Source organism: Schistocerca gregaria, chromosome 1 (genome assembly GCF_023897955.1).
Source record: "Schistocerca gregaria isolate iqSchGreg1 chromosome 1, iqSchGreg1.2, whole genome shotgun sequence".
Classification (NCBI taxonomy): domain Eukaryota; kingdom Metazoa; phylum Arthropoda; class Insecta; order Orthoptera; family Acrididae; genus Schistocerca; species Schistocerca gregaria.
The window spans coordinates 1,041,903,635-1,041,916,054 of NC_064920.1; the positions used below are offsets into that span (position 1 = coordinate 1,041,903,635).

The 12,420-nt window shown below is 44.2% G+C and overlaps 1 protein-coding gene across 1 annotated transcript in view; it reads right to left on the bottom strand.

Annotated features, from left to right (window-relative positions):
• LOC126279939 (uncharacterized) overlaps positions 1-12,139 on the bottom strand; it is a 72,886-nt gene extending 60,747 nt beyond the window's left edge. The window contains exon 1 of the mRNA XM_049979718.1: positions 11,915-12,139. Within this exon, the coding sequence (XP_049835675.1) occupies positions 11,915-11,981 (67 nt within the window). The 5' untranslated portion in view covers positions 11,982-12,139. The remainder of the gene's footprint in view (positions 1-11,914) is intronic.
• Between the last annotated feature and the right edge of the window lie 281 nt (positions 12,140-12,420).

Below are 12,420 nucleotides of genomic sequence, written 5' to 3' on the forward strand. Positions count from 1 at the left end.
GCGCCATTCGACGACCAACAGCGCGGTTCCTGGTGTGTCCGCTGTGCCTTGCGTGTGATCATTGCTTGTACAGCCCTCTCGCAGTGTCCGGAGCAAGTATGGTGGGTCTGACACACCGGTGTAAATGTGTTCTTTTTTCCATTTCCAGGAGTGTAGTTAGGGAACTCAATATTCCGCCGGCCGGTGTGGCCGAGCGGTTCTAGGCGGTTCAGTCTGGAACCGCGCGACCGCTACGGAAGCAGGTTCGAATCCTGCCTCGGGCAAGCATGTGTGTGATGTCCTAAGTTTAGTTAGGTTTAAGTAGTTCTAAATTCTATGGGACTGATGACCTCAGATATTAAGTCCCATAGTGCTCAGAGCCATTTGAACCATTTTTTGAACTCACTATTCCGAGATCCACAGTGTCAAGAGTGTGCCGAGAATACCAGATTTCAGGCATTACCTCTCACTACGGAGAATATGTTGGCCGCCAGCCTTCACTTAACGACCGAGAATTGTCAGTGCTAACAGACAAGCAACAAGAAATAACCGGAGAATTCAACGTGGGACGTTCGACGAGCGCGTCCATTACGACAGTATGGCGAAATTTGGCGTTAATGAGGGTATGGCAGCAGACAACTGACGCGAGTGCTTTTGCTGACAGCATGACATCGCCTGCAGCGCCTCTCCAGGGTTCGTGATATCATTGGATCCTAGACGACTGGAAAACCGTGGCCTAGTCAGTTGAGTCCCGAATTCAGTTGGTAAGGGCTGATGGTAGGGTTCGAGTGTGGCGCAGACGTCATGGACCCAAGTTGTCAACGAGGCACTGTGCAAGTTGGTGGTGACTCCGTAATGATTTGGGCTGTGTTTACATGGAATGCATTGGGTCCTCTGACTCAACTGAACCGATAATTAATGGTGTTGCTCGGCTACCTGTAGACCATCTGTGGCCACTCATGGACGTCATGTTCCCAAACTAAGATAGATTTTTTATTGATGACAATGCGACACGTCACCAGGCCACATTGATTCTGGACAGTCTGAGTGAATGATTTGACCACCCAGATCGCTCGATATGAGTACCATCGAACATGTACGGGACATAATCGAGAAGTCACTTCGTGCACAAAATCCTGCATTGGAAACACTTTCGCAATTATGGACGGCTATAGAGGGAGCGTGGCTCAATATTTCTGCAGGGGACTTCCAGCGGGCAAAGGATGTCTGACAGGATAATTAGGAGGTATCCGACGACTTTTGCCACCACATTGTATAACTAAGGACCACACGGGAATGGGAATTTGGATCTCTGCCTTTCGAAGGCATCTGGTAGCACTTTCGCCATCCACCCACGTCTCCCGGATGGACTCAGTTCTCCGAAGTGTACAAACGCCCTCCTAAGGCACCTCCGAGACAAAGGATACAAGTGGGGGGGGGGGGGGGGGTGAGCCTCAAGACTATTGAAAAAAATGAGCTGTCTTACTCTTTGCGCTGTATACGTTGCGATAAGGAGTTTCTTGCCTCACAGAATGGAGGGAAAGCCTGTGGGAAGTTTAGAAGGAGGGGACAGGAGCCCGAGATAAAGCGGAAGCTTTGAATTTGATCGGTAGGCGTTTTCTGGTAGTAGCACACTGCCTGCCAGACAAGGACCTTTGTTAGAGTCATGGTGCAACACACATGCAGTTAGTTTTATTATTGTTTTCTTGCTTTTATTACACTGTCGATTCATACACACTGCTCTCATTAGTCGGTGTATGACGTCTCCACAAAAAATCTCAGTAAATTAATGCTCTACACAGCCGAGATCTCTTGCAGATATGATTGAACCTCATTTAATGCCAAGTTCCTAACTTGATCAGTTAATTCTAGTGTCTAATTTGAGTACTGAAAAAAGAAAACTAGGCAACGCTTAGAAACAAAAGCATTATTACAATATACAGAGAGTTTCGGAGGAAATGACTATATGTGAATAAGGGGCAGAAGTCTGAAGGGAAAACATAACATGGACATAATGTTGTTTTATTCCCTGTTCCCAAGATAGAGTGATTCCAAATTTTCATAAACGGCAAGTATGTAGGTGTTAGCAAATTGCCAGATTTCAATTTATGGTGTTTTGTTGCTAGTTTCACATATGAAGCGTTTTTTGGAGGGCCGCCGCCAACTCGATGAATTTTTACAGCTCGTGTATATACATGTGCTGCTAAACAGAACTGGTGTCTAGACTTTAACGCTAATACATGTTGCATATCTCCACAATCTCTTGAATATCGTGTCTCACAGTACCCTTGAAATATCATAGTCATAAGTGATGTAGTATGTTACGGCATTTCTTCAGCTAAGAGAGCTAAAAAGTTTTATTTAATATGTTGTTTATCTGCGACTGTCGACTGTGTGGGGAGAGGAACGTCTGGGGCGCATTCCGACGCTACGTACGTATTAAATTATACAGGGTGTTACAAAAAGGTACGGCCAAACTTTCAGGAAGCGTTCCTCACACACAAATAAAGAAAAGAGGTTATGTGGACATGTGTCCGGAAACGCTAAATTTCCATGTTAGAACTCATTTTAGTTTCGTCCACCTACGCTCAATGGAGCACGTTATCATGATTTCATACGGGATACTCTACCTGTGCTGCTAGAAAATGTGCCTTTACAAGTACGACACAACATGTGGTTCATGCACGATGGAGCTCCTGCACATTTCAGTCAAAGTGTTCGTACGCTTCTCAACAACAGATTCGGTGGCCCATGGATTGGTAGAGGCGGACCAATTCCATGGCCTCCACGCTCTCCTGACCTCAACCCTCTTTACTTTCTTTTGTGGGGGCATTTGAAAGCTCTTGTCTACGCAACCCCAGTACCAAATGTAGAGACTCTTCGTGCTCGTATTGTGGACGGTTGTGATACAATACGCCATTCTCCAGGGCTGCATCAGCGTATCAGGGATTCCATGCGACGGAGGGTGGATGCATGTATCCTCGCTAACGGAGAACATTTTGATCATTTCCTGTAACAAAGTGTTTGAAGTCACGCTGGTACGTTCTGTTGCTGTGTGTTTCCATTCCATGATTAATGTGATTTGAATAGAAGTAATAAAATGAGCTTTAACATGGAAAATAAGCGTTTCCGGACACATGTTCACATAACATATTTTCCTGCTTTGTGTGTGAGGAATGTTTCCTGAAAGTTTGGCCGTACCTTTTTGTAACACCCTGTATAAAAAAATTTCTCAGACAGTCTACACGGAAAAAAGATAGTGATGGCCTTTTGTGTTACGACTTGCGTTTTATATCAGATTAGATTCAAAATTTCGCTTTGGATGTCACTATTATGCAAATTTTGTGCAGCCGAGCGTTTCGTCGGAAATTGGTCAGCAAATATTTTACCTGTCTTAAACTCAGCCCTTACGATATTTAATCAAAATCGATTTTTGTCAGTGGACTGAAAGTTTATTTACAGACGTGTTCTATCGCTCAGTCTTAAAAGGAAAAGCAGCGTCTCTCCTATGGAGTCACGCGGAAAAGGCCGGCCGATATTCCGCCTCTCTCCCATGGGCCGCCGCCGACGCCTGTGGTACAGTTTCTGAAATTAGCACTTTTGCTCCTGCTGCCCTGCCTGCAGGGACGTTTCCATCGTCATTTCAGCCAGCGGCACACGGACGCAGCAGTTTGCTAAAATCTGCACAGATATCACTCAGATCTCGATGATATTTAAAAGTAGTGAAAAAATTAGAATCTTGTTTTATATGTACAGAAAAGTAAAACTGCGCACTTCCTAAAACGAGAAAATGTAGCATCGTATGGCTACAGTATCAATGAGTCACAATCAGAATCAGTCAACTCTGACAAACACTTGGGTGTAACAGTTTGTAGGGATACGAAATGGAGTTATCACGTAGCTAAATCGCACGGAAAGCAGGTGGTAGACTTGACTTCGTTGGCAGGATACTGGGAAAATCCAGACTGTCTACAGAGAAGATTTCTTACAAATCATTTACGCGTCCCATCTGAGATTATTCCTCAAGTGTGTGGAACCCGTACCATACACAAATCAGGGGACATATAGGACGTATACAAAGAATGGTCATAGGTTTGTTTGATTCACGAGAGAACGTGGTGGAAACGCCGAAAAACCTGAATCAGCAGACCTTTGAAGGTAGACGCCAATTTTCTCGCAAAAGCCAACTTCCAAAGTTCAGAGAACCAGTATTAAGTGAGAAATCTAGAGATAATCTTCAACCCATTACCTATCGCTCCCATAGGGACCACGACGAAAGAATTAGATCAATTATAGCGCGCATAAAGGCATTTACGTGGTTATTAGTCCCACGCTCCATATGGGATCGGAACGTGAATAAACAGCAACATTTGATATGATGATAAGTGGTTTACAGAGTATGTATATATAGTTATAGAACTACGCCGGTGTCTGTGGACGACGATATACAGGGTGTTTCAAAAATGACCGGTATATTTGAAAAGGCAATAAAAACTAAACGAGCAGCGACAGAAATACACCGTTTGTTGCAATATGCTTGGGACAACAATACATTTTCAGGCGGACAAACTTTCGAAATTACAGTAGTTACAATTTTCAACAACAGATGGCGCTGCAAGTGATGTGAAAGATGTAGAAGACAACGCAGTCTGTGGGTGCGCCTTTCAGTACGTCGTCTTTCTGCTGTAAGCGTGTGCTGTTCACAACGTGCAAGTGTGCTGTGGACAACATGGTTTATTCCTTAGAACAGAGGATATTCTGGTGTTGGAATTCCACCGCCTAGAACACAGTGTTGTTGCAACAAGACGAAGTTTTCAACGGAGGTTTAATGTAACCAAAGGACCGAAAAGCGATACAATAAAGGATCTGTTTGAAAAATTTCAACGGACTGGGAACGTGACGGATGAACGTGCTGGAAAGGTAGGGCGACCGCGTACGGTAACCACAGAGGGCAACGCGCAGCTAGTGCAGCAGGTGATCCAACAGCGGCCTCGGGTTTCCGTTCGCCGTGTTGCAGCTGCGGTCCAAATGACGCCAACGTCCACGTATCGTCTCATGCGCCAGAGTTTACACCTCTATCCATACAAAATTCAAACGCGGCAACCCCTCAGCGCCGCTACCATTGCTGCACGAGAGACATTCGCTAACGATTTAGTGCACAGGACTGATGACGGCGATATGCATGTGGGCAGCATTTGGTTTGCTGACGAAGCTTATTTTTACCTGGATGGCTTCGTCAATAAACAGAATTGGCACATATCGGGAACCGAAAAGCCCCATGTTGCAGTCTCATTGTCCGTGCATCCTCAAAAAGTACTGGTCTGGGCCGCCATTTCTTCCAAGGGAATCATTGGCCCATTTTTCAGATCCGAAAGGATTACTGCATCACGCTATCTGGACATTGTTCGTGAATTTGTGGCTGTACAAACTGCCTTAGACGACACTGCGAACACCTCGTGGTTTATGCAAGATGGTGCCCGGCCACATCGCACGGCCGACGTCTTTAATTTCCTGAATGAATATTTCGATGATCGTGTGATTGCTTTGGGCTATCCGAAACATACAGGAGGCGGCGTGGATTGGCCTCCCCATTCGCCAGACATGAACCCCTGTGACTTCTTTCTGTGGGGACAATTGAAAGATGAGGTGTACCGCCAGAAGCCAGAAACAATTGAACAGCTGAAGCAGTACATCTCATCTGCATGTGAAGCCATTCCGCCAGACACGTTGTCAAAGGTTTCGGGTAATTTCATTCAGAGACTACGCCATATTATTGCTACGCATGGTGGATATGTGGAAAATATCGTACTATAGAGTTTCCCAGACCGCAGCGCCATCTGTTGTTGACAATTGTAACTACTGTAATTTCGAAAGTTTGTCTGCCTCAAAATGTACTGTTGTCCCAAGCATATTGCAACAAACGGTGTATTTCTATCGCTGCTCGTTTAGTTTTTATTCCCGTTTCAAATATACCGGTCATTTTTGAAACACCCTGTACATACTCAACACAGGTCTCGGGCTCTACGCCACTACACTGACCGTCCGTAACGACGAAATCGAACATGGAGCAGATCGTACAATCATTCACCTTTATAACTGTCCTTTCTGCATCGGTGACATTAACAAAAGGAGAAATTGAGATTTCAAATTAGCTGAACGCTTCTCGCCGTAGCGTAACGCAGATTTTATCGGAGATTTTCTATCGAATCTTCGCTGAATCTATCTCTGCTTCCCTAGTAAATTCCTAACTTGGCCATTGTGTCGTAGTGGATCATTTATATTCCTCAATTCTTACACATATTTCTTTAGCACGCGCTCTAAAATATTTTCAATTCTTACTATAGCTTCTCTTCATTTTCACTCAGATAATCAGAAAGCAGTTTCTTGCAGGCTTACTAGAGGAAGCATTTTCGTACATATACATAACATTTCTTCAAGACACAGTATTCCTTCCCCAATGTTGAACAAATTTGGTCGTTAGAGCCTGTTTGTTGCCAGGACATCTAAGCTATTACCATTAAGGGTAGCTTTTGGTCCCCGGCACGAATCCGCCCGGCGGACTTGTGTCGAGGTCCGATGAGCCGGCTAGACTGTGAATGGTTTTATGGTTTTTAGGCGGTTTTGCATCTGCCTCGGCGAATGCGGGCTGGTTCCCCTTATTCCGCCTCAGTTACACTATGTCGGCGACTGCTGCGCAAACAAGTTCTCCACATACGCGTACACCACCATTACTCTGCCATGCAAACATAGGGGTTACACTCGTCTAGTGTGAGACGTTTCCTTGCGGGGGAGGGGGGGGGGGGGCGAATCTTCCGGGGGCTGAACTGCACAATAACCCCTGAAAGTGTGGTTCGGTGAGGGGCGGCGGAGGGGCGAAGTGGACTGCGGTAGTCGTCGTGGGGTTGTGGACCACAGCGGCTGCGGTGGGAACGGAGTATCTCCGTCGTTGCTAGGTCCCCGGTTAACATACAATAAAATACAAGGGTAGCTTTTCTAACCAACTGCGCAAAGTAATCCTAGGAAAAGCCATGTTATACATTACCTCATGAGCTATTGTTGTTGCTGCCGGCACTTAAAGCGGTCATCTTCCATTCTGTTGTTAGTGAATTGAAATCCTCCTATACTGTCATAGCACAATCGGGATATTACGGTCGGCAGTGTCCATGCTTTCTGGGACACATTCGACTACTTAGATACTAGACACAGGTGGCCAATAGAAGCAGTCAGCTACAATATTTCTGCCGCCATTCACTCCTACCTTCACCCATATTATTTCCTATTTGGAATCTGTATTTATTTCATTACTCATGACTGCATGTTTCACAGTAAAAAAAAAAAAAAGTTTCCCCCATTGGCCTCCAACCTATCTTAGTTATACAGGATGATTCCCTGACGATGTTATGCCTCGGGCCTGGATGTGTGCGATGTCCTTAGGCTAGTTGGGTTTAAGTAGTTCTAAGTTCTAGGGGACTGATGACCTCAGAAGTTAAGTCCCATAGTGCTCGGAGCCATTTGAACCATTTTGAACCTGACGATGATACAAACTTTCAGGAATGATGGATGAGGGTAAATGTGTCAATGTGAGGTAAGAGACACTGGTCTGGAAACAACAAAGCCGAAAGTTAAAGCGAAAATTGTTCTGATACTTCTGACAGAGGGCGTTTCCTAATGCAAACTCTTTGCTTTCCTTATTTTGGGAGAAGGTAGTATGGACCAAAACAAGAAAAAAATTCTAGTAAACATAGTCTCCAAAATGAGTATCTTAAGAGTTATGAACACTTGTTCATCTTTGTTACTGAGAAACACATCTCTGGTACTGCACAAGTGCACTTAAGGTACGCATTTTAGAGTCCTTTCTTCCAGTAAACATTTTTTCTCTTTCTGGTCCATGTTACCTCCTCCCAAAATATGGAAAGCAAAGAGCTTGCATTAGAAGGAGTCGACTGCCTGAGGTAACAGAGCGGTTTTCGCTTATAACTTTAGACCTGGTCGTTTGCGGATCAGGGTGCCTTATCTCAAATTGCTACATTTGCCTCCGTCGTCGCCGAAAGTTTGTAACATCATCACAGAATCACCCTGTATATTGGCCGCTACCCGTTTGTGGCTTGAACTAGTGTTCCGCCACGTGTATTACATGGAGCCAAGGGCCTTACCACAGTGGTAACACTGTTTCCATCACTGCACCGAAGATAAGCGCTGTCAGGCTTGTCTAGCACTTGTACGGGCCACTGCCCGGGTCGGCCGAGTGCTGTTGGCAAGTGGGGTGAACTCAGCCCTTGTGTGGCCAATTGAGGAGTTACTTGATCGAGAACTGGCGGATGCGATCTGGCCTGTCTACGTTATTAATAACATCTGTTTCACTTATAGCCGGCCGTTGTGACCGAGCGGTTCTAGGCGCTTCAGTCCGGAACCGCGCTGCTGCTACAGTCGCAGGTTCGAATCCTGCCTCTGGCATGGATGTGTGTGATGTCCTTAGGTTAGTTAGGTTTAAGTAGTTCTAAGTCTAGGGGACTGATGACCTCAGATGTTAAGTCCCATAGTGCCATTTGAACCATTTGTTTGACTTATAGCGGCAATAGTTGCAAGCAGCGTGCAGTACTTTCTCACAGTATCATACCCGACACCATTCTAATCGTATTAATGAACGACTGCAAGACCGTTTTGTTGCGAAAGCATGCTATACCAAAATTCTTTTCCGAAACAATGTGTCCATTAAGTGAATGACTATGTGTTTATTGTCGACGAAAGCATAATACACAGTGGTACTATTCGGTATCAGTTGTAATACCAAGTACATCGAGCATGTTTGACACCACCTTCTGAATAATTGTAGGTGGACCACATCGACACGATTGTCTCCTTGCATCACACGTAAAACACAAACATTTAACTGAATTTGAGGTTTTCGATTTCTTTACGAAATGAAATTAGATCAGAGCAGTAACAATAACATCTTTCAACAATAGCGCAGTAATTAGAACAAATAATAAAGCATAAATAATAAAGCATTGCTGCTGGAGACATGTGTACATCGGGGCAAATCTGTATTAAACCACGGTTTTCAGTAAGTGAATGGTGAAATGTTTCCTAATCACTGCTTCTCAAAACGAAACATAGATCTACGGTGAACATGTCGTCAGTACGAAAGTTGTTTTCAACAGAACAGAGCTTTAGAACGTTCAAATGGTTCAGATGGCTCTGAGCACTGTGGCACTTAACTTCTTAGGTCATCAGTCCCCTAGAACTTAGAACTACTTAAGCCTAACTAACCTAAGGACATCACACACATCCATGCCCGAGGTAGGATTCGAACCTGCGACCGTAGCGGTCGCGCGGTTCCAGACCGTATCGCCTAGAACCACACGGCCACTCCGGCCGGCAGCTTTAGGAGGCAAAGTGCGATTGTGGGTGGTGACGTTCCTTTTATATATCCTGGGAAACTGCTCACCCATCCATCTACAAAGAGACCTATAGTTAAACGCGGAATAAGAACGATTGCACAGCTTTTAATATAACCCGAACGAAGCGGTTATGCACTAAGAATTTGGGTTTTTGCCTGACAGCTGCGCTAGGTGCTCCACAGCCTAAGATTACAGGCACTATTTCGGACGAAAGACGTTCCGGAGAGGTACCTTGGCGAGAGGTGAATGGTGTCGGACAGAGCAAAGGGATGGCGGTTATCGCTGAAACAACGGGTTTTCAGATATATCGAGTCCTTTTCCAAGCTCGTTTGACTTGACTTTCAAAACCACCCAAAATAACTCGTTTCTGGAATAAGCGATTTTCGGTTATTTTGTTCCTGTTCTTTCCTGTAATAAACGTAGAAATCGTACAAAGAGTGAAAAATTTTTGACTCAGTTTCAAGATACATAGAATCAAAATATTAAATTAAGCAGACAAATAAAAGAAAAATTAGTCTGTCCACATTTCGCTGCTTTTCTCAAGAAGTGGCAAGTGATGCAGTACTAAAAAAAAACAAAAAAACAAAAAGAAATCACAGTATTCTCTTCTTGATTCGAATTCTTTGAAACTCTGCTTAAAAATCTTTTTGTAATCGAGGATCAAACCACTATATGAGCATTATGAATAGTCAATATTAAAAGGTAATAACTGAGGTTGAAGCACTCTGTTTTTAGTGTTTGTTAATTTGTCCGTTCCAAGGGCTTCTAGTAGATAAAGACTTATGCAGACGCAGGCAGCAGTAAGCTACTTTCTGTTTTCTTGTGTTAAGTTTCTAATTTACTATAGTTGCCGTAATTACCTTTCTATTTATTATTTCATAGAAAAGGCAGACAAAATTTTAATGTTTTAAAGCAAATGAAGCATTGTACTTTATTACTGCGTAACATCCTAAAAATATTTACAGACTAGGGTTGATACCATTCTGCAATACAACGTATGTCTGTTTACGACAGTGACAAACTGCTTTATTGAGCAGTTGGGGGCAAGTCTTCCACGCTACACGTACACGAGTACTGCAAAGCCATGACACACAGCAACACGGACATTATTGTCACAGCAATGCTGTAAGAATTCTTATGCATATGTTTGTTGCTCGTTTCCTCCGGCATTGCCATGAAAATAGTACTGATCGCTTTTCTCATTTTCTATAAAAACGCACTATTTCAAACCAATCCAAATTTTACGGATAAAAATTACTTCTTTTTAAAAGTAAGGTTTACATAAAAACGAAACATTTTTATTTATTTATTTTATTTTATTTACATGTCAAGTTCCGTAGGACCAAATTGAGGAGCAAATCTCCAAGGTCATGGAACGTGTCAGTACATGAACTTACAACATGAAAGTAATAACAGATAAAAATAAATGTTCATGAACCTGAAAAAAAAGTCAGTCCATAAGTTTAAGCAAACGCTGTCAGCAACACAATGAGAATCAGCTTAATTTTTCAAGGAACCCCTCGACAGAATAGAAGGAGTGACCCATGAGGAAACTCTTCAGTTTCGATTTGAAAGCGCGTGTATTACTGCAAAGATTTTTGAATTCGAGTGGCAACTTATTGGATGCAGCAGTATACTGCACACCTTTTTGCACAAGAGTTAAGGAAGTCCGATCCAAATGGAGGTTTGATTTCTGCCTAGTATTGACAGAGTGAAAGCTGCTTATTCTTGGAAATAAACTAATATTGGTAACAAGAAACGACAATAAGGAATATACATATTAAGAGGCCAATGTCAAAATACCCAGACTCGTGAACAGAGGTCGACAAGAGGTTCGTGAACTCACACCACTTATTGCCCGTTTCTGAGCCAAAAATATTCTTCTAGAATGGGAAGAGTTACCCCAAAACATAATACCATACGACATAAGTGAATGAAAATAAGCAAAGTAGACTAATTTACGAGTCGAAGTATCACTCACTTTCGATATCTTTCGAATAGTGAAAATGGCAGTATTAAGTCTTTGAACAAGATCCTTAACGTGAGCTTTCCACTACAGCTTACTATCTAACTGAACACCTAGGAATTTGAACTGTTCAGTTTCACTAATCATATGCCCGTTCTGTGAGATTAAAACGTCAGGTTTTGTTGAATTGTGTGTTAGAAACTGTAAAAAGTGAGTCTTACTGTGGTTTAACGTTAGTTTATTTTCTAAAAGCCATGAACTGAGGTCATGCACTGCACTACTTGAAACCGAGTCAATGTTGCACACAACATCCTTGACTACCAAGCTAGAGTTATCAGCAAACAGATATATTTTAGAGGCACAGGAGCGGTGCCAACACTGATCCCTGCCCCCCCCCCCCTTCCCCCCGCCGCCCCCACTTGACAGGACCCCACACAGGGCTCGGTTAATCATAAAAAAATTTAAAAAAATCCTGTTATGACCGAGACGTAACGAATACCGAAAATTGCTGTTTATTCAGAACTGAAATACCGGTATCGGCTTTTCGCGTCCCTGGCAGAGCACTCACCGTGCGCCGGGCTGGCTGTGAGGAGGGCGGTGGCGATCACTGTGAGCGCCGCTGCCGTGGTGGCCATGTCGCGCGCTGTGCTGTGCTGAGACCGCTACTGTGCGACCCCGGCGCCACCTTTTATAGAGAGCGGCTGCGCTGCCGGCTGGTTCAGCGGCCCTGCCCCTACTGCGGCGGCTCTCGCGGCGCGCGGTCCTGTTAGCCGACCTCAGCTCAGCATCCTGCAAAACCGAGCCCGGCCGCGCGCCGGCGGACCCCCCTGCCTTCCCCTATTACGCCTGTCCTAATTGCTGATTTCCTCTCGCCGAAGCTTCCTTTGTGCCGCCATTTCTCCATAACGTGCCTCACAATGAGGAACGCAGCTGCTGCGAATGGAGGTAGGTCGGGAAACGCGGGAGCAGCTAATAAGTGATGTCTCCGATGTGAACAGCCGTAACATCAGGCATTTCCACATTGTGGTGGTATTGTTGTTGTTGTTGTTGTTGTTTTCAGTCCAGAGACTGGTT